Source organism: Grammomys surdaster, unplaced genomic scaffold (genome assembly GCF_004785775.1).
Source record: "Grammomys surdaster isolate TR1022 unplaced genomic scaffold, NIH_TR_1.0 172, whole genome shotgun sequence".
Taxonomy (NCBI): Eukaryota; Metazoa; Chordata; class Mammalia; order Rodentia; family Muridae; genus Grammomys; species Grammomys surdaster.
In genome coordinates, this window is record NW_021604620.1 from 8980395 (window position 1) to 9003675 (window position 23281).

General features: G+C 42.7%; 1 protein-coding gene across 4 annotated transcripts in view; it reads right to left on the reverse strand.

The window, feature by feature from the left end:
* Ubp1 (upstream binding protein 1) overlaps positions 1-23257 on the reverse strand; it is a 45642-nt gene extending 22385 nt beyond the window's left edge. For 2 of the 4 annotated variants that reach the window (XM_028767273.1, XM_028767271.1), the window contains exons 1-3: positions 22891-23257; positions 9710-9861; positions 3267-3343 (exon numbers count right to left, since the gene is read on the reverse strand). In XM_028767273.1, the coding sequence (XP_028623106.1) occupies positions 3267-3343; positions 9710-9861; positions 22891-23003 (342 nt within the window). In that variant the 5' untranslated portion in view covers positions 23004-23257. The remainder of the gene's footprint in view (positions 1-3266; positions 3344-9709; positions 9862-22890) is intronic. The other 2 variants (XM_028767272.1, XM_028767275.1) reach the window with 1 other exon arrangement.
* Positions 23258-23281: the final 24 nt, after the last annotated feature.

A 23281-nucleotide genomic window follows, 5' to 3' on the forward strand; every position in this document is an offset into this window, starting at 1 on the left:
TCAAACGGTAGTTATGTTGGGAGTGGCTTGAACTGGAAGATTAAAAAAAAAAAAAAACACTGGAAGAAACTACATGTTCTAAGTAAAAGGAGACTTTACCTATAGAACTAGCACTAGATAAAGGGGTCAACTACCAAGCCAAGGCCATGAGGCAGAGACCAGTGCACAGCCACCAAGGCAAGGCCAAGGTAACAGAACCTGGTACACAGGCACAGGCCGTGCAATCCCAACACTTGGGAAGCCAAGCCAGTAGGACCAGGAAACCAAGGTCATAGGTCAGTCTAGGCTACAACACTGACTTCAAAGCCATCTGGGTTATATAAGGGGGTCTTATTCCAGACTAAGCTATAAAGTGAGACCTCAACATTCCTAAATCAAAAGCAAGGAGAGACAGCACAGCTTCCATAACACCTCTGACAACATAGCACATGAGTACCATGTGTCTCCAAATTTAAGCTGTACAGTAAAAGACGCCAGGGCCAATAAACAGAATGTAAAAAGATGTGATTTTCAATAAATTCATCCTATAATCATCTATGTTCGTAATTCTACCTCTCAGGATATAACTGGGTATATTCTAACACATGCAACAGAAAAAAAAATCAGACATATTATCAACTGAACAGTGAGCTGGAAGTAAAACCTCTTAAAATGATACTTTCACTCCAAGTTAATCTGACAGGTATTTTAACTAGCCTGATGAAGTTATTTTCAACATGCCTCACCTACTAGCTATTTCTCAATCAGGCAACTGCCTTAAATAGCCAATTAAACCAGGTGTGGTGGTGCACATCTTTAATCCTGGCATGAGGGATAGGACGGAGGCAGGAGGATCTCTGAGTCTGAGGCCAGCCTGGTCTACAGAGTGAGTTCCAGGGTGGCTAGAGCACACAGAGAAATCTCATCTCAAAAACAAATAAACAAACAAACAAACACACACCACTTTTCACTGAAAAGTTCAATTCTGACATTTGGTGTGTATATCAACATCAATAGTCTTAGATGATAACCAAAACCATGAATGAGTGAACTGTATAACCCAACATGCACACAAGGAATACAAGGGTATGAGGGCAAGAGACCCAGCTCAGCAGCTAGTCCTGACTGCTGAGGAAGGACCTGCTTTTGTGGAAGACACAAGGTGTGTTTCCAACACCCACATGGAAGCTCAAAACCACCTGTAACTCCAGCTACCAGGGATCTTCTGACAGCTGAGAACTCTTGCAACACACACACACACACACACACACACACACACACACACACACACTTTAAAAGATCTTTTAAAAAGAGAGCATATAGGTGAAACTAAGACTGGGAAGTTATTGGTAATTGTTTACACTGACAAGAGAATCTATTATGAGAACTTAAGACAGACACATGCATGTTTCACATGCTACCACGTAAAAGGTATATGTGAATTCACAGTACCTCCTCTCTAACCTCTAGGTATGATTAAAGTTTACAATACAAAAGTTAAAAGGCTAGACCTGACAGCATAAGCCAGCAACTCTGCCCTTAGAAACCCTGAGGCTGGAAGACTGTAAGTTCAAGGCCTGTGTGGTCTACACTGGGAGCCCCAGAAGGATTATTCACTTACAAGATAAAGAGTCCAATGGAGTTGCAATTTAGCTCACTGATAGAGAGTGCTTGCCTAGCATGCATGGGGCCTGAGATTCAATCTTCAATACTAAGAGGAAAACCAAAAACCAAACAAAAGTTTTTAAGATATTCTAACAATTTGGGGGCTTGGAGGTAAAGTATGCATGAAGCTGTGGGTTTAATCCCCAGCATCCCCACACATATCATCCCAAGATTCACAGGTGGAGGCAGAAACACCAGAAATTCAAGGTAATCTTCAGCCCACAGGATGAATCTGAGATCAGCCTGGACCACATGAGACCCTGTCCCAAAACACCCATGCACCACTCTTAGATTCAGTTTTAAAGGTCTCAACACAGGACACATCAAATACTAATCAATTTTATTACAGAATCCATCATAACATTTCAACCTTTTATACTTGTACATTTTTGGTAAAAGCAGCATGCTTCAGTTGTCAAATTTAACTTTCACAGGACAGAAAAACAAACGCAGTCATATGTCCTCTAAAAAAATGGTTACTGGGGGTAGTAGCATACATTATCTGGCCTATGTGAGATCCCTGTCTTATCCCTGGTATGGCAACACACGTCAGGAGAACTGAGCTCTGCAACCCCCTGCTGACAGTGCAAATATACCTTTCCAGTAAGCTTATTACAAAACTTAGTGCCTCTAGTGCGGTGGTATGCATAATATGCCCTGTGCTCTGGCAGACAGAAGCTAGGACTCACCCTACATGCCCCATGTGAGAGTATGTGTAAGTATGTGTGAGTATGTGTAAATATGTGAGCGTATATGAGGAATGCCTGAGTAGCAATCCTCAAGGCGGAGCAGACAAGGGCTATGTCTGTTCTATATAGGATGATGGACATCCTCATTTAGATATGTTAGTAGATAAACTGAAATTCCAAGTTATACTACAGAAAATTCTAAAGAACAAAATAAAAGGATCTTTAGAAAGTTTTAAATTAATATATTTTCAAACTAGAGATTCAGGCTGGTCAGATGGCTCAGCTGGTAAAAGTGCTTGCAGAACAAGCCTGACAAACCAGGTTCAAGCCCAGAATGCAAAGATGGAAATGAAGACAAACTTGCAAGTTATCCTCTGGCCTCCACATATGGCACATGCGTCCCTGTACATGTGTGCTCTCCACGCTCGCTCCTTCCCTCCCCCCTCCTTCCCTCCCCCCCCCCCTTCCTCCCTCCCTCCCTCCCTCCCTCCCTCCCTCCCTCCCTCCCTAATAATAAATAAGTAAAATTTAAAGAGTCTGGGACTAGCTGTGGTGATGGGTTTTGCTCTGTATACCTAAACTAACTTCTCTACTGCTTTCTGGTTCCCAACAACTGCAATTTCCATTTCACAAATAAAAATACAGCTTAAAAAGCCCAAACTTTTAAAATAATCATTTTTCCAAAGAGATATTTGAAATTTTTTATAAAAAGGCTTGTGGCAGTGGCTCAGAGGACAAGGTACAAGTTCCAGAAGACATGTGGTGGAAGCAGATAGCCAGCGCCCTCCAGCCTCCAATAGTGTGCTGTGGCAGTGGCTCGTTCACAAGATAAACATGCATTTTAAAAAGAACCAAAGAAATCTCTCGCATGGAAACAGCCACTTTATTCAAACAGCACAGTATCTAGTACACATTGAGACAGACTGTCCTTACCTTCACCAACTTCCCACTGATCTCAGGCACATCTCCCATTTTGCGATTATCCAGCATCCGAATTTCATAAGACTGGCCTAATTTAAAAAAATTATGTATCAAAAACAATCCATGTAAAGAACACTACTCCACTCTACATAATTCAACTGTCCCTCACAATAGACAACTACATGACATTAATTTGTCAGTGTGCCTTAGAAGCAAATTCAAGTTGATCTTTCTCTTAAGATCACAGCAGTCTGTCCTAAATACCCATGGGGTTGTCTCTCGGTCCACTTTCACCTGCCGTTCTATTCAACTTCTACCTCAGATAAAGTTTCTGCTTTTCTGAAGTATTAATTTATACCATAAAAGTTACTTTTTAAGTTATAATTTATGGGATTTTAAACATGGTCAGAGCTGCAAAATGATTACTCCTTCCAATTTCAGAGCATTCTCATTATCTTAAATGTAAACCCATGCTCCCAGCAGGATCACTTCCTCCGCTCCCCTCCACCCCTAAGCCCCTAGACAATCACTAACCCACCGTCTATCTCTTAGGGACCTGACTACTAGAGACAGTTATGTAAACAAAAACATAATATGTAAGGTTTTGGAGATTTGGTTCTTTCATTTAATGTAACGTTTTTCTATTTTATTGCCAGAAAATATTCTATTGGATACATAGACCAAATTTTGTTCACCCACTTGTCAAGTGATATATATTTTGTGTTGTTTCCAATCTAGGGGTGACAATAGATGATGGTACTACGAACATGGACAAACCATTTTTTGTATAGACCAAGACCAATTTTAATCTGGAAGCCTCTCTCTGTGTTATTGAACACAAGCCCACTGCTTCACTTGTACAGACAACACACACACACACGCACACACACACACACACACTTTCTATACACTGGTCTAATTTGGAAATTAGGAATAAGCTGCTGCAAAAAAATGAACCACGAGGAGCTAGAGATACGGCTCAGTGTTCCAGGTCACTCACTTATTGTTTTTCCAAAGGACACAAGTTGGATCCCTGTCCCTGAGTTGGGTGCTTACAACCTTCCATAATGTGAGTTCAAGGGGCAACAGCACTCACATCCACACTGCCTACCCCAACGAAGAAACACACATATACATTGAATGTACCCAAAATTAGAAAGAAATACTACTTTTGGGTTGTTATTAACAAAAATGACAATGCAATTTGGTATCAACTGATGACTGTTTTCTAGTACCTGCGGAACTTAACTACCCTATCAATCCTGTGGGCCTATAAAAAAAATCCAAAGGAGACTCTAGACCTGCAGTTCTAAACCTACTGGTAGAGACCCCCACAGAGGTCTCATATTAGATATTTATATTACAAATCATAACAGTGGCAAATTGACAGTTATAAAGTAGCAACAAAATATTTTTTTCTTTTTCTTTTTCTTTTTTTTTTTTTTGTTTTTTTGAGACAGGGTTTCTCTGTGTAGCCCTGGCTGTCCTGGAACTCACTCTGTAGACCAGGCTGGCCTCAAACTCAGAAATCTGCCTGTCTCTGCCTCCCAAGTCCTGGGATTAAAGGCCTGCGCCACCACTGCCAGGCAACAAAATAATTTTCTGGTTGGGGATCACACCATGAGGAACTGTACTAAAGGGTTGCAGCGTTAGGAAGGTTGAGAACCAGAGATTACAGTTATCAGCAAAAGGTTATCAAAACATAGTCAAATCACTTGAAAACGGGTAGAAACAAAAACCAGCTGGGCACAATACATTACTCAGAAATATTCTTAAATTTGTCCATTATAGTAAAAGAATAATAAAAGCATTTATGAGAAGAGAAGCTTTAGAACTTTCTAAGACACAGATTGCAATGTAGCAATAAATCTTAATTTTGAAAACTAAACATTTTTTAAAAAGCATGGATGCAGTTTTGAAAAATATACCAGTAAACTCTTAAAATTACACCGAATCTCACAAGAACTTTGGGTTAGTTATCCAATTAATCAAAATATTTAACTAAAAGTCAACACCCTAGTGGATAACGGAAGACTGAGAACTTCAGGCCAGCCTAAGATATATAGTGAAACACTGTCTTGAAAAGTCAAGTGGACAAGGAATGACTTCATACAATGGTAAACTGTAAATATCCCTCTAGAAAGCAACCTGTGTACACCTCTCAATATGTTAAATTCCAGACCTTTGGGTTCTGGAATTCTAACAAAAATACAAGAAAAGGACTATTTTAACTTGTATTTTTGTCAAAGGGCTGTCTGTCCAATACGCAAGAAGTGCTCACAAAGCTGGGTGTGGTGGTGCACACCTTTAATCCCAGCACTATGGAGGCAAAGGCAGGTAGCTCTCTGAGTTCAAGGCCAGCCAGGTCTACAGAATGAGCTCCAGGACAGCCAAGGCTACACAAAGAAACTCCATCTTGGGATGGAGGCAGGGTAAGGGTGGGGGTGTGCTAATTTAAGACCAAGAGGAGAAAGTCAACCTCATGAAATACAGACCACTGTTCACCTCAATTTGAACTGGCAAGGCATATCTCCATTTGCTAACAGCAGAGACACTGTTTTTTTCTGCTTTTAGATGTAAACTTCAAGGAGAACTGAGAACTGCTGCAGAGTACTGATCAAGCACAGCTGCCAGCTCCAGACTGGTGACGACAGCAGGAGCAGACCCACAGCAGACCAAGACTTCAAAGGACTAAGTCAGAGACCACAGGGCACCCATATTGATAAGTTAATTCAAAATCTGGAGCTATAGGAAGAGATTGGGCTGGCCAGGCTAACAGAGGGCTTTTCTAGCTACAGTTGTTAGGTGAAGCCATTTGAACACTGTCACTGAAGGAGTAAACATAAAAACAGAGGGCTTAACCTTCTGGAGTCACCCAAGGAAAGCAGTGAGCAAAAGGCTGAGAAGCAGGGCTCATTTAGTTCATGGACAAAGGGAAACTTGTCCCATTGGGATTACTTCATGATCCTCAGAAACTAGAAATCCACATGACTGAGAGAATAAGAGCAGAGGGAGCCCTGGCATCCCAGCTTTCTTTGCTTGATGTTTCATGGTCCACCTAAGGAATTGTGAAGCTGACAGCTGAATGCTTTCCCACAGAGAGCTCAAGAGTTGCTGCCCTTGGACAAAAAATCTGTTAATTCTCCCAAACCAGCAGTGGGCTTTTAAAGGGCTGGTGAACTGGACAAGGTACTATGTATCTGTGATTCCAGGCTGAGGCAGGAGTTCTAGCCCAGCCTGTTTTAAATTCCGAGGGAGGGAATGTGGTTCATCCCACCAATCCCTCCCAAGTGCTGGGATTAAAGAAATGTGCTGCCCAGCATGGCTGAGTATTAAGCGTTTTTAAGGCTGGAAATATGAGCATGTGGGAGGCAGAGGCAGGAGATCTCTGAATGTGAGGCCAGCCTGGTCTACATGGTGAGTTCCAGGATAGTCAGAACCATACAACTGAGGCCTTACCTCACAGGGGTGGGGGTGGAGTGGTGGTAGGGGACAGCAAGTGTTCTTAACTGCTATGCTACCTAAGTTCCAGCCTCTCATTTCTACAGTACTGACTTTTAATAACAAGAAGCAAAACTAGACAAAAGGAAATCTACTATAGAATAAAACAAAAGTAATTTAAAACTTCTTTTTTCCTAAAGTATACAATATTTTCATAGATTTAAGTCAATAAATGTGCTACTATATCCTAGAGCATAAGGACCTATTTGCAAAGTAGCTAATATTGGTTAATTAGCATTCATAGCAGAATGTTTTCCCAATAGAATTCAACTCCACATGAACAATATTTTGAGAGAAACTAGGAGAAAGGTTTTTTTTGCTTGCAGCCCCAGTGACTACAAGGAACTAGTCCACAGCACAGTAAGGCAGAGCAGGTCTCACACACATCCCCTTCCAAAGACTTAGCCCCTGGCCAAGAGTAATCTACAGTCAGACCCTGAACAAAGGAGAATCAGTTACTCCAGATTGGACTAATTTTTACTCTAGGGTGAAAATCACGGACCTAACTCTGCATACAAATGGCTACTCAGACATAACCAAGCAAATACATAGTTGCAGATTTTAAACTCTATACTCCTATAGTTTGAAAACAACACCCTTCCAACCCAGCTAAGAATTATTCTTCCAACTTCTGCTACCTAAATTACCTACAGTTTTCTTCATGTTACCCAATGGTGCAATCCTAATGAATAGCTCTAAGAGGCAGGGGAACAGTGAGCCTAAGGAAAAGTTACTAGCAAATAGCAAATAACAGCATTAGCTGTGGAATACCTGCCAACTCTGCTCTGAACCCTACCCTTCAATAGGCAGTGCTGGAGGGAGGGCTAAGCAGTAACGCTGAGCCATGGAGCACTTCCTCTACATACATGAGGCCAGTGTTTGATCCCCAGCAGAGAGATAGACAAACAGAAGTCAAGGAAAGTGCACAATATTTTCCCAAACATTCAATGTAATAATAATTAATAATTGGGAACTCTTGAGTGGCATGGTGGCACAGTTTTAATCCCAGCAACTGAGGGAGAGGCAGGCACATCTCTGAGTTCAAGGACAGCTGGGTCACACAGTGAGTTCCAAGGATAGTTAGGGATACACAGTGTGGTGGTTTGAATACAAATGACCCCATAGACTCATGTGTTTGAATGTCTGGCCCACAGGGATTGGCACTATTAGGAGGTGTGGCCTTGTTGAAAGAGGTATGGCTTTGCTGGAAGAAGCATGTCACTATAGAGGTGGGCATTGAGGTATCATATGCTCAAGCTAGGCCTAGTGTGGCAGTTTCCTTCTGCTGCCTACAGATCAAAATACAGCATTCTCAGCTCTCTCTCCAGCATCATGTCTACACTCTGCTATGTCTCCCACCATGATGATAATGAACTAAACTTCTTAAACTGTAAGGCAGCCCCAGTTAAATGTTTCCCTTTATAAGAGTTGTCATGAGAGGGGTGGAGAGATGGCTTAGAGGTTAAGAGCACTGACTGCACTTCCAGAGGTCCTGAGTTCAATTCCCAGCAACCACATGGTGGCTCACAACCATCTATAATGAGATCTGGTGCCCTCTTCTGGGCCGGTAAGCATACATGCAGGCAGAATGCTGTACACGGCGGCGGCACCACCACCACCACCACCACCACCACCACCATCATCATCACCATCATCATCATAAAAAAAGAGTTGTCATGATTATGACGTCTTTTCATGCAAAACAGAAAACCTAACTAACACATAGAGTGAGACATTATTTCAAAAACCGGATGGGGACAGGGATTATCGAGTAGTGGGGAGGCAATGTGGTCCCCAAGACAGCAGCAGCCGCACCTAAACTTAACCTTTAACCTCAGTACTTGGCAGGTGGATGTCCTCTGTGAGCTCCAGGTCAGCCAGAGACCTTGTCTCAAAAGAGAAGATAGGTAAAGAAGAGAGGGGAGAGGAGAAAGAAAAGGGCAAAGTTCTTGGATCTTGCCCCAAGCCTACTAAGACCTGGGCCCTCACTCTCAGCCTCCTGTGACTCTGAAAGCACTGTCCTGTGTGGGAAGCACAAGTACCTGGCTGGGCAGGACTACAAATGCATTCAGAACTTCCCCTTGGAACAAGGTCCTGTTCCAGAAAAGTTCTCAGTGGGTCTGGTGTGGGGTCAGCACTTGCCTTACCCACCTAGAGCCCTGCCACCTCAACAAAAAAATACCTCTTACTAAAGTAGCTAAGAATTAACCATGTCTTTTGTCAGTGCCTAAGCAACTCTCAGGATTCCATCCCTAATACTACAGCCAGCCAACAGAATAAAAAAGGTTAAAATGAATATCCTTGTCCCATGCCTTTACTTCTGAAAATTTTAAGTCCTAAACAAATTACTAAATAAAATCACTTGAAAGTTAAATCTCTGATTAATGAATTCCAAATAATGGCTATATATTAAAAGCATGCCTCAGACAGGACTATTGTCTTAAAATAAAGAAAGCTTCAGGAGTCTAAGCTCCTTATTAAGGGAAATTACAAGTCTTTTTTTTTTTTTTTTTTTTAAAGAGACAGGGTCTCACTCTGTAGCTCTGGAACTCACTGTATAGACCAGAGTGACCTCAGACTCGGAGATCTGCCTGCCTCTGCCTTTCAAGTGCTAGACTTAAAATCATGAGCCAAAGGCCCAGCTCCCTTCCACATTTGGGTAATATTAACCATAAATATAAAGCCTAAATTAAAAAAAAAATAAAGCCTAAAACCTACTGTTCAATGAATAAAGAGTTCACTTAATGACAGGAAAAGAACTACAAATTACATCAAAGGGCTGTTCATGGATAACACTGTTGGCTCAGAGAAAACGTCCTACAGTGTTTGCTAAGCTTGGACAATTTAAGAACCTCATTTTTAATTTTCAATAGCACAATTTTCAATAGCACAATTTTTAATTTTCAATAGCACTGTAGAGTTTTACATGTCAACATATGACAAACCATACTAACCTTGGTTCAAGTAAGTAAGCGTCTCATCGTGCAGTTTCACGGCGGGTGAAGTTGCTGCACACATTACATATTGGAAGGGGGGGTGCTTAGCCTCATCTTCCAAGGAAAGGCTGGAATCTTCTTGCTTGAAAATGGGCAATGCCAATACATCACTGAAAAACAGAATAGTAAAACTGACTGTTCTTTGCGTTTTAGATAGTTGAAAGCATATAAAAATAATTCAGGGGTTACCAGACACCCAGGGCTCAAGACTGAACCTAAAACTTTGCATATGCTAGGAAGTCAATTATTACATTTAAAATTTAATATGAGAAATATTTTATAGAACAAAACAACTATTAATGCTAATCTGGTTTGTCTAAAAGATACTGTAAGTCATCCATTTCACTAATGAGAGCACATGAGAAACATGGTAAAGTAATAGTGTAGCATGAAACTTAATGGAGAACACTTGCCTAACATGCCAGGCTCTATGTAGGTGTAAGCCCCACCACCACCACCACCACCTGGAATTTTTTTTTTCTTTTAAAATCTGTAAACTGGGGCTGGTGAGATGGCTCAGTGGTTAAGAGTACTGACTGCTCTTCCAGAGGTCATGAGTTCAAATCCCAGCAACCACATGGTGGCTCACAACCATCTGCAATGATATCTGATGCCCTCTTGTGGGGTGTCTGAAGACAGCTACAGTGTACTTATATAAATAAATAAATAGTTAAAAAAAAAATAAAATAAAATCTGTAAACTGGCCAAGCATTGTGGTACAGGTATTTCATCTCAGCCCCAGGAGGCAGAGTCAGTGGATCTCTCTGAGTTCAAGGCCAGCCTTGTCTATGTAGCAAGTTCCAGATTTGCAAGAGTTACACACTAAGACCCTCTCAAAATCAATTAATAAAAATAAAATAATAAACTCTGGCTAGGGATATAGCTCAGTCTGTAGAATCTGAGCTGCATGAGACCTAGTTCCAATCAAATAAAATATAAAACAAAACCCTGCAGATTACCTTTCTTTAAAAAAGAAAGAAGTAAATTCAGAGTGCGGAGCTACCTGTTTTAAAAGGTGGCAGCTAAGACTGCTGCCAAAAGACAGCCACACCAGCATGGTGGAGCCACAAAGAAGTACCAAATAAAATGGTGCTCGACAAATGCTCCTCACCAAGGCCAACTACAGCTGAGAATGAAGAGTTTCTTGTCTAGTCCAAAACAATGACTCACAAAGCAAACTTGCAGTATAAACAGCAGCTACTTCTCTCCCAGGAGTGACCTGCATCCAGGGGTCTCCTGGGACTGTCTACACCTGTCACAGCCTGTGGTTGAACACACCTGGGCATAGCTAGCTGTTGGTGTTCAACAGCTTCACTGAATATCAATAGCCATTGTCTAACAGTGCACGATTCCGTTATTTTTGGCATACATTATTTCATGCAATCATTCCTAGTGTTTAATTCCAGAACATTTTTCTCCTTTAATTAATTTCAGGCAGACGCAGGTAGATCTCTGTGAGACTGAGGCAAGCCTGGTATACAAAGCAAGTTTCAGGACAGCCAGAGCTATTATCACACAGAGAAACTCTGTCTCAAAAAACCAAACCAAACCAAGCCAAGCCAAACCAAACCAAACCCCAACCAACCTACCAACCTTTAGCCAACAAACAAACAAAGAGGGCTAAGAATGTAGCTTAGTTGATAGAATGCTTAACTACCACCAATGAAGCCCTGGGTTTGATCCCCTGCACCACTCAAAGCAGACGTAGTGGCTCTGCTTGTAATCCCAGGAGTTCAAGGTCAGCCTTACAACAGAGTCAGTGTGAACTACAAGATACCCTGCCTCAAAGGCGGTGTGTGTGTGTGGGGGGGAGATACCCCATATCCAACTGCAGTGACTCTCACTGTCCTGCCTGCTCCCCTACCCCATCATGGGCCTCTAGTCTGTGACTGATTGCTGACTCTAAACGTCAATGCAAACGTAGTATAAGTTAGACACTGTCTTCTGTGATGGGCCTGTTGCACTTGGCATCCTGTCAGGTCTACCTGTGGTTCAGCATAAATCACAACTTCTCTCCTTAATACAACCTGACCACATTATATAGACACAACACATTTTGCATCTCTTTTGAGGACATGGGGCTTCTTCTCTGTTGAACAGTGCTGGGAACATACTTATGTTTCTGTGTAGATATGACTCAGCTCCCTAAGTATGAACCTCAGCAGAGTCCTGGACCACATGGCCAAACAGCTTTCCAGAGCAGCTATAACACATGCTGCATTAATACAGAATTAAAAAAATATTTATTTTTATGTTATGTGTATGAGTATTTTTGTCTGTATGTATGTGCACCACATGCATGTTTGGTGCCCATGGAAGCCAGAAGAGGGCATTAGATCCCCTGGAACTGGAGTTGTGAGTCACCATGAGGTGTGTGGCACCTCATGTGTGTGGCATGAGGGTGCTGGGAACAGAATCCCTGTGTCCTCTATAAGAGCAGCAAGTGCTCTCTCCAGCTCCCTTGTGGTGTTTGTCTGACACAAGCTTTCATTTAGCTCAGGCCAGCTTCAAAGTCACTATCTAGCCATGGAATTACCACGAACTCTTGATTCTCCTCCTACCTCTATCTAACCTCCCAAGTTCTGGGATTATAGGCATGTACCACCATGACTTATGACACTAAATGTTTCTTAAACTTGACTTGATTAAAAATAAAATATGGGGCATGGTGGCACACACTTTTAATCTAAGCACTCCACAGGCTAGCCAGGCTACATAGTAAGACGTTTCTCAGAAGGGGGTGGGGGGGTGGCTCAATGGTAGAACACTTGCCCAGCATGTGCAAGGCCCTAAGTTCAATCCCTGGTAAAAAACAAACAAACAAACAAACAAACAAACAAATAAAATAGAATAGTGAGCAAAGCAAGGACTGCTAGTGATCCAGCTGAGGTGATCACCAAAAATCTGAGGACGGTCTGGACAATGACGACTTATCCCAAACGAAACAGAAGGGGTCGGAGAGATGCTCAGTGTTTTAGTAGTCCTTGATCTTATGTAGGCCCTGGGTTTGGTTCCCAGCATCCACATAGTAGCTGATAGCTGTTTATAACTCTTTGACTCTTTTACACACACATACACACAGAGAGAGGGAAGAGGGGGGCGAGAGGGAGGAGGAGGGCGGGATGGAGGGAGGGAGAGGGAGAAAGAGAGAGAGAGAGAAGAGAGGAGAGGTAATAAAAATAATTTTTAAAATTAAAAAAGAAAAAGATGAAAAAGTTCTAATAAACACAGCAAAAGTCAGAAACTAGATTCTTCTTCGTCTAAACCCTCCATCAGCTTGCTCTCAACCAAGGACCTAACAAAACCACACACACTCACCCACTGGCTCCAGCCACAGTGACCTCTCAACATGCTCCTCTACAGAATGCCCACATTCAGGTGTTAAGCACAGACTTCCACACTCCCCATTACCCTGATAATACAGAAACATGAGAAGTTTGTGCTCTCCCTAGCACAACCACACCTAAAGCTGTCTCCACTGTCACCTAACACAAAGAAGCCAAAATACTTGCTGAATCAATAAGTCAACATTTCCTATGTTGAACTATATAATGCTCAATAGTCTTAGTAATCCCAGGAACGGAGTCTTTTGAATGTTAGAGACAGACTCTTTTAAAATTATTTTTATTTTATGTGTAGGGGTACTTTGCTTGCATATATGTCTGGTGTCCACAGAGCCCAGAAGAGGGCATCAGATCCCCTGGAACTGGAATTACAGATGGCTGCGAGCCACCAAGTGGGTTCTAGAAATGGAACCCAGGTCCTCTGGAAGAGCAGTCAGTACTTTTAACCCCTGAGCCATCTCTTCAGGCCAACACAAATTCTTAAATTGAACTAAAGTAAGTAAATTTTTTTTTAAACTGAGACATAAGATAATGCATATGTATGGGGTATCACATGATGTTTCAAACAAGTGGGACATTTTGAGTGAAGCACACATGGATGCTACAGCAAACTTGATCCTACAATGCATCTACTGCATAGTCTCCAAACGCATAAAACCAGATAAAACTCTTGATAAGGAAGGGTGAACCATACACAGTTAGCCCTGAAGCTGTGACTTTAAAACCATATCAAAGCTGAACACAGAGGTGCATGCCTGCTACTCTAGCAGGGTCAGGGTCAGGGTCAGGGTCAGGGTCAGGAGTTAGCCTTAACTACTTGCGGAGCTGAAAACCAGCTTGGGCTACAGGAGATTGTGTCTCACAAAACAAACAAATACGCTGAGTGTGGTGGAGTACACCTGTAACCAGCATAGAGGGGTCAGGGATTCAAGGTCAGTCTTGGCTATAAAGTGAGTCTGAGTTCCACCTGAGCTGTATAAAACCTTGTCTCAAGAGAAAAACAAACAAACAAACAAACAAACACACACACACACACACACACCTACAACAAACCCTATAAAGTGACTATGACCAGCAGTGCATGCTGTTTTCCAGGAGGATGGCTGGGCCCTGCATGCACCTGGGTGCTGTGTCCCCTTTCACAGCTTTGAACATGACTATAGATAGCAATGGGTTAGTTTTCAAAAACAAGTTAAAATTTGCTGTCTTCTTAGTGAGAACATAACAAGTAACGGAGACATATTTGGAAGGCGAAATTCTAAAGAATTCAGACAACCAAAGGGCTGGCTAATAACTCATCCAGGAAAGGGCCTGCTCCATAAAGCCTGCTGACCCAGGACCTACATGGTGAAAGGACAGGGCCAACTCCAATAAGTTGTCTTCTGACATTCATATATGTGCTATGGCATGCATATGTATACATGCATTCCCACATATAATAATAAATAAAGTATAATACCTTTTAATTCAAAAGACAAGAATAAAACCAAGATGGAAATAACATGGTCTGAACTAACAGAGTGGGCTATACCCAACTCTGACCCACACAAAACAAGAAAGCAGGCATCTAAGGCAGCTCATCGATTCAAAGCCTAGACTACAGAGAGTTCCAGGTCAGCAAAGCAGGGAGGGATCTAGAATATCACATACGTTCTTTTTTTTTTTTTTTTTTTTTTTTTAAAAGATTTATTTATTTATTTTAAGTATATGAGTACACTGTAGCTGTCTTCAGACACACCAGAAGAGGGCATCCAATCTCATTATGGGTGGTTGTGAGCCACCATGTGGTTGCTGGGATTTGAACTCAGGACCTCTGGAAGAACAGTCAGTGCTCTTAACCGCTGAGCCATCTCTCCAGCCCTCACATACGTTCTTAAAAATAAAAAAAAAGAAAAAGAAAAAGAAAAAAAAAAGGATGTATTTATTTAGTGTGGATGTGCACATGCATATGCCTGAACTTTGTGTCACACATGAATGCAGGAGCCCAAAGAAGGCAGAAGAGAACACTGGATCCTTTGCAACTGGAGTTTTAGGTGGTTGTGAGCCACAGTGCAGGTGTTGGAGCCAAACCCTGGTCTGCAAGAGCAGTAAGTGGTCTTAACTGCTGAGCTTTCTCTCCAGCCCAATAGATATCTTTCTAAGAGCTAATTATCTTGTGTGGAAGTAGGCTGATCTAGAAGCAAAGTTCAGAAACTCTGAGCAAGCCTGAAATGCTAAACAGCTTTTACCAAAGAGTGTCTTTCCATTTTGAAGACAGAACCATGAGGATGTGTTATGCTTTTGGCTACCTCACAGATATAGAGTACTCCCACTGCCAAATGAACTTGAGAGGAAAGAGTTCCAGAGCCAGGATAAAGGGGAGCAAATTCCTGCAAAGATGCCTGGCCCATTAGTTTCTCCAGATGGTATAAGAAGCTGCTAATGTGGACTTAAGGTGGTCCTAACCAGGCAGGAAGGCCTTCCAGGAGTTTGACAAGCTAATGAAAAACCATAGGCATCAAACTATTCCAGGTAATTCCACAATGCCAAGACACAAAAATAACTCAGCATAAAAGACAAACAGACTCTAGGAATAAGAACCCAAAGCAAAAACAACAGATGGCTAACACCCAGTCAGACTCCATCTGCAGTGCCCAGCTCTTCTGTCTCTACTTCAGAGGACAGAGGCCTCACAACAGCTCATAAGAGACGTCTTGCTAGCTGGAATCTTGTTGGTCTGAGTCAAAGAGAAGCACTTGTGGGAGATTTCAGATTGAGACAGGGAAAGGCAGGTAGATGCAAGACAGATAACACACAGGCTTCTGAGCCTGCAGGACCTTAATTTAAGGGTACCATGGCCCCTTCCCCAGCCCTCTCACCACCAGGTTTTTTTCTGCCAGAAACACTTCAGTGGTTCTCATTTTCCTAACTGGACTCAGAAATGATTCAGATTTCAAACACTAGAATTATCAGACCCAAATTATGAGATCATGCTTATCTAACTTGAAGAAATAAAACACAGGTCTAGAAAAATCTGCAGGGAAGAGGAGATTTTCAATGATACCAAACCCAAAAGGGAAACATACAGAATTCCCAGGACAGGAAATTAAGATGACCCAAATGGCAGCTCCAACTAAGGAGCTGGAAACTTAGGAAAATGGAATGGAGAGAAAGGGGTTATCCAGAAGACGACAGAGAGAGGGGGGAAATGGGAAATGTAAAGAATAAAAAGACTGCATATTTTTTTTTTTTTGAGTGGGGTTGAAACACTCATCATGTAACTCTGGCTGACCTGGAACTCACTGTGTAGATCAGGCTGGCCTCACAGACATCAGCCAGCCTCTGCCTGCTGAGTGCTGGATTAAAGGCCAAGATAGCACATTACCTTACTACCTAGTGCTCTAGAAGCAGCAAGAGTACCTGCAGCAGGGGCAACATCTGAAGAGGCCAAGTCTAAACAAATTCCAAATGTGACAACTGTCCCAATTCACTGACTCAAGAAGCTCAAATGTCCACACCAGGATAAACACAAAGTGACCTACAACCAGGCACACCTCTGGCAATCCATCAGTTCTCAGTATGAGGAGAGTTGCTATGATCACTCAAGAGCAAGTAAGGGATTCAGCAGGACACGGAGGAAGCATACTGAGGCTGGAAAGCCTGCTAGGAAAGCAGTGGGGAATGGGAAGGGGCAGAAGCAGGGGTAAGAGGTCACTACCGAGCAGCTTGAAGGTAAGATGCAGCCAGGACCCCATAACTTAGTCACAACTAAACTTATCTGAATTTTCCCATGTGCCCGAAATAAATTACAGGTGCAACATTCCCATTGAAAATGAGCTAAAAACTCAAATCCAGAATTCTTTCTAGGTGAACTTCACAAAACTTTTTTCTGTCTTGAGAGACAATTTCATATAGCTCAGGATAGCCTCGAATTCACTAAGTAGCCAAGAATGGTCCTAAACTGCCCCCACTCCTAAGCAGTACTAGGATTTCAGGTATGTTCCATGATGACCGGCTTCAACCTTTGAATAAATAGTTAAATCCATCCCCACACAAGCTATAGAATGAAATTCTAAGAAAAACAAACAAGGGCCTGTGAAATCGCTTATCTGGTAGAAGCACTTGGGGACAAGCTGGGAAACACAAGGTAGAAGGAAAGGATGTAATCCTGAAAGGTGTCCTGATGTCTACATGTGTGCTATGGCAAGCACATCCCCCCCACACACACACGCACCACACACTTTCCAACAAAATGTGGTAAAAAGAGGGCAAGAGAGATGATGGTTCACTGTTAAGAATTTGTTGCTCTTAAAGAGGCCCTGGGTTTGGTTCCCAGCATCTACATGGTGGTACACAACCATCCATAACCCCTGTTGCAGAAAATCTGACACCTTCCGGCCTCTGTGGGTACCAGGCACAAACATGGTGCACAGACATACATGCAGGCAAACATTCATACACATATAAAATAAAATAAACCTTTTAAAACATAAAAAAAGCATAAAAAGGAAGCTAAAAGCTAATCTTTTCTAAGAACAAAATCAATTTATGAATATTCAAAAGCATTCTCTATAAGATCAGTAAGATAATTAAAGATTCTACCACCTTTGTAGTTTTTAACCACCATTTCACTGAATCCCTAGACATCTCACAAACGGGGAGACAGAAGTTCTAACCAAGTCATGTGTCTCTACTCTAGGACTACACAAGTTTAAGGCCAGCCTGAGCTACATAGTGAATTTGAGGCCAGCATGGGCTATGGCATGAACTATATAAGGAAACCTCACTCAAAAAACACAACACAAAATAAAACAACAAGAACATCATGACTCTCAGCCACTCACTTTCCTCCTCTTCTATGCGGAGACTGCTCAATTACTATCAGTAGAATGTTTAAGAAGGTAATTAGAAGGACAGAGGCCAATCCTAGTCTGGATCTGCAAACGTCAGCTGTCCCTCTTTTGAGTGACATGCTGCAGGCTACTCAACTTCTCTGGGCTCTAATAAATGGTGTTGAGGAAAAGATCTTACAAGTGCGTGAGACTGGAACAGACATCATTTTACCCTGAAAAGGTAGGATTACTCAGACTTAGATGTAAAACAGAAATGTTCTCAAAATTAACACAGTAAAGAATGGCAAGATGACTCAGCGGGTAAAGGGGCTTGCTGCCAGGCCTAACAACCTGAGTTCCATTCCTGACACATCTGGTGGAGAGAACCCACTCCCAAAAGCTGTTTTCTGACCTTTACACCAAGCATGCTCTGGGGTATGCACACACACAATAAATAAGTTTAACATTAAAAATTAAAATTTAACAAAGTAGGCCCATCATTCAAGGCAAAAGCTGACAATATGCTGCAGTAATAAAGTTTGGACCCCACCACCAGGGCTGACAGCTAAATTATAGAATACAATTTCTTGATACTGTGTAACTTGAAAGTGTCAAAATGTAACAGGCCATAGCAGCACGTGGCTGTAACCCAGCACATGCCTATAACACAGCACCCTGAAGCAGGAGGATAAAAAGTTCCACCCAAAAGGGCTACACAAACAGATTCTGCCTCAAAACAGCAGAACAAAGCAAAACCAGAATAAGGAAATGTGATGGTTTTAGAGTCTACATGCCAGCAGAGCTTTAGAAGACTATCACTGGCTGCTCAGTGGGTAAAAGACAATCGCTGCCAATCCTGGCAACTTGAGTTTAATGGGCAGGACCTACCTACATGGTAGTAGAAGACAAATGAAGACAGCAAGCTGTTTCCTCTGATCTCCACTCTAGGGCTGTGGCTCATGCCCATACTCACAATGAATAGTTTTAAAATGTTATTTATTTTAGCAGGGCTGTGGTGGTGCATGCCTTTACCCCCAGCAACTTGGAAGCAGAGGCAGGCAGATGACTACAGGTTTGAGTCTGGCCTGGTCTATAGAGCAAGTTCTAGGTCAGCTAGGGCTACATAAAACAAAAACAAAAATCAAAAAATTATTTATGTGTATGGATGTTTTATCTTCATGTCTGTCTGCCTGTACACCACATGCTTGTCTGGTGCCCCAGGAGGCCAGAAGAAGGCTGTGGATCCTCTGAGACTGGAGTTAAAGACTGCACGCAAATGCTTCTTAGAATTGAACCCAAGTCCTCTGGAAGGACAGCCAGTGCTCTTAACCACTGAGCCACCTCTCCAACTTAGTAAGTTTTTAAAAAAGTAAACTACCACTTGTCAAATGTTGATAATTTCAAAGAAGACTATCCACAACTATCTGAAAAGGCTATCTACGTAAACTTGCTTTTGCTAAGCACTTACCTTTGTGAGGCTGATTTTCTTTATTTGTATCAGATAAGCAAATCCAAAGGAGAAAGTTAAGTTTCACAAAATAAGAAATAAAAAAAAACCTATGGCTAAGTTTTTTCTTTTGTGAAATACTTTTTAGTTTAAAAAAAAAAACAATAAAAATGATGTGTAGTTATTTTACCAATTAGTAAGGGCTTTGGCTCTCGCTCTCTCTCTCTCTCTCTCTCTCTCTCTCTCTCTCTCTCTTTCTTTCTTGACAATCTCATGTACCTCGAGCTGGCCTGGAACATGCTATGTAGCCCAAAATAGCCTTAAAAGTCTGATGTTTCTACCTACAAGAGATGTTTGTAACACTGTGCCCTGTATAGGCAGTGCTGGGGATTGAACCCAGGGCTTCATGCACCTAGTCAAGGACTCTTATCAATTCAACTACAACCCCAGCCTAGAACTGATATTGTAATTTAAAAAAATAAGACTTATGTATGAATTGGTTCATTTCAAATGGAATCTGAACAGTTAGCTTACAAGTTAGGCTGTCCTGGAAAATGAGAGCCAGACCATTTCCCAGAAAAAGAAAAGCAAAGGGAGTATCAGAAAGTCCTAAACACGGTTACAATACCACCAGCCTACATTATTTAATAAAACATGTATAATGCCATACATAAGAAAAGCAATGCTCCAGTTCTTTCAAGTTATTGTCCACAAAAGCTAAAGAAAGCATCCCTAGAACATAAGTTCTAAGAATAAAATTGCAGTATTTGGAAAGCAGAAGCAGATCTCAAGTTTGAGGCCACCCTGGGCTATATACTGTAAGCTCCAAGGCAGTGTAAAAAAAGTCTTAAAAAAGTCACAAAGGCAGAAGATATGGCTCAATCAGTAACGTGCTTGACTAGCTACTATGCACAAAAACCTGAATTCAACCTCAGCACCGCACAGAGCAGGATAATCCAAGCTCTCTAGAGGTGGAGGCAGGAGGATCAGAAGTTATCCGCTGATATTTGAGCTAAATGAGACTCTCCCCAGCCCCCCCCCCAAAAAAAAAGAAAAAAGAAAGAAATGGTGGTTTAGTCCTATAATCCCAGCACTCAAGATTTATTTCAGGAACCCAGGCTACATAGTGAGTTCAGGATAGCCTGGACTGCATAATGAAACCTCAACTCAAAAAATAAAGAAAAAAAGGAAAAGGAAAGGAATGGAAGAAAGATAGAAAGAAAGAAAGAAAGAAAGAAAGAAAGAAAGAAAGAAGGACCTTACCTAGTACACTCCTAAAGCCCTGAGGTTAGAGACAGAATAAATTCTATTTTATGAAATACATGACAGCAAATACAGTATAAAGAACACTAGAAAGCAGCCTGTAGTTAATTAAAAAATAAAATACAATTAGCACAAGTATACCTTCAATATGCATGGGGTAAGAGGACAGCTTGCAGAAGTCAGCCCTCTTTTCACCATGTGTTCCTGGGGCTAGAACTCACGTTGGCAAGCTTGACAGCAGATGACGTTACCTGCTGAGCCATCTCTGTAGCCCATCAAACCAAAATTTTATCAAGATTTTCCCAAGAAGTTCAAGTATACTCTCTGATCTATATGTATCTGTATGACGGTCAAAATATGTACCCAAGTTTTGACTCAAACTCAAATGACCTTCCTGCCTCAGTCTCCCAAGTGTTGAAATTACAGATGTGAGCACCATATCAGGCTTACTTCTTGGGCTTCACAGGTGAGAATAAATAACAAAAAGATAAGCTTGCTTCCTTTTGGAAGAAGGAGCAAACTGCTCCGGGTGACTTAGGGGTAAGGGAAGCCTACAGAAGCTTAATGCCCCTTGGAGGTTCTGCTTGTCAGCTCAATTTACAATATTTTATACTTGAAATTTTCAAATTAAAAGCCTTGAAGGCACAAGAAGCAAACTCCTTTTGATTTCTCATGACCCAATTAAATATAAACAAATAAACAAGTCCCCTCAAAAACTAATACTTTCTGAGACTCTGGAAATTTTAGATTAAATGACATAGCCACAAACACTGAAAAGGTTTTCCCGAGTGGCGTATCATAGATGAGAACCATAAAGATGCCAGCATGCCTTAAAGATTATTATTATTAAGAGAAGGCTGCCACCAAGAATTGACTTCTTTTTCAGAGAAATAACCCCAAACACAAGTTAGCCAAATTGGTAGAATCATTAAAAAACCAAGCACAGTTGGTTCACAGAGGACACTAGAAAAAAAGCCACGTTCTAAAAACTACCAATAAGCAAGCTTTTCAGTAGCTCCATCTGACTGAAAACATGAAGCAAGGAGACAAGGTTGGGCTCCCTTGGTGAGCTCTCAAGTGGACAAGGACACTCACTAAAGGAAGACTTCCACTGAAGAGCCTACTCTTCGGTACTCCTCTCTGGATGAGCCCTAGACTTTCAGTAGCTCAATTTCCTCAACAACTAACAGTTGTTCTAGAGAACAATCCACCTCATCCAAAGCCTTCAAGTTACACAACTGGAGAGAAAGGAGGTGCCAAGTTTAGGGAGGCGAGCAGAGACCAAATCAGGGTCAGATGCGAGCGGCTTAATTCTTAGTTTAGTATGCTTTCCACCGCTTCTTTCCACGGGCCAAGAAACCTCTCGACTGCAGAGTCAAGGCAAACTGCTTCAGAAATGAGGCTGGGCTTTTGCAGACCAGCTCTGACCCAGGTCATTTCTCTTAGGGTATTAATGCTTCTGACCTCCCCCGGACGGCAGGAAAAGTAGGAGAGCTACTGGGAACCCGCACTGCACTTCGCACACTTACACACCATCCATTTTCTTGAAAACTGAGTACTTAACTCACACCAGTTTCAAAAACTACTCAGTTTTTTTACCTCCTCGGGGAAACCATATCCTACACAAGCCATATTCCAACATCGAAACAAAGAGTTGCCGAGCCAATACGAGCTCTTCAACTCTTGGGAGAAGTAAGGGGCAGATATACTTGGTTCCTATCTGTTTCAACCTCTCCCCTTTACACAAAACGGAACAGCTGCTGGTGCAGACAGCAGTGACTAAACTATTGTTTGTGGCACAATCTTAAAGCCCTCTGCAACAGGAAACAGCCTGAGGGGAGTCACTTTGAGAATGAAGAAACCTAGGCAAGGGCCCAACTTCACTCTCAATCGGGAGACTACAAGCAAGTCATTGCGCTCGCCAACCCTCAGGGCTACTTTCACTCACAATATAACTTACTATCATAATGTCAAGGGGCTGAAAATCGCAGGCCATGCTAACAGGCACCTAGAAAAAGCTGCAGTTTTCCCATTGGAACTGGTGCCTTTTGTACAGCCTATTTCAGCTAAAAAAGACTCGTAAATCACTTGGAAAGGAAGCCCCTGCCCCTCTGACCCAATCTCAACAGCTAGCACGGCTTCCCCTGGCAGAAACGACGGAGTCCTCCACCGCTAGCCGCCCCCGTCGGCCTCCGAGGCCACGGCGCCACGCGGCAGGACCCCCGACCCCACGGCCCAGGCTCCACCCGGCGGAGGCAGCCGCGCGCCCCTTACCTCATGCTGTAGGCGCCGGCGCCCAGCTCCTGCCCGATGCCGGACAGGCTGGAGTCGAAGTCGTGCACCAGCCCGGACTCGATCACCTCGTCCATACTGAGCACCCAGGCCATCTTCCGGCCTCGCCGCCGCCCCGTGCAGCGCGGCCTCCGGGTCCGGGGCGAAGGCGCCCGAGCTCCGCGGGCGCGTCCTGAAGGAGGACGCGGGTGAAGCCTCCGGCGGCGCGGCGAGTGGTCACCTGCGGCGGCGCGGGACGCGGCTGAGACGAGAGCGGCCGAGGCCCAGCTGTCAGGGCACAGCGTGCCGGCCAGCAGCTGCAGCGGGAGCGACCGGGCCGCGAGCCGCGCGGCCCGGTCGCTCCCGCTGCAGCTGCTGGCCGGCACGCTGTGCC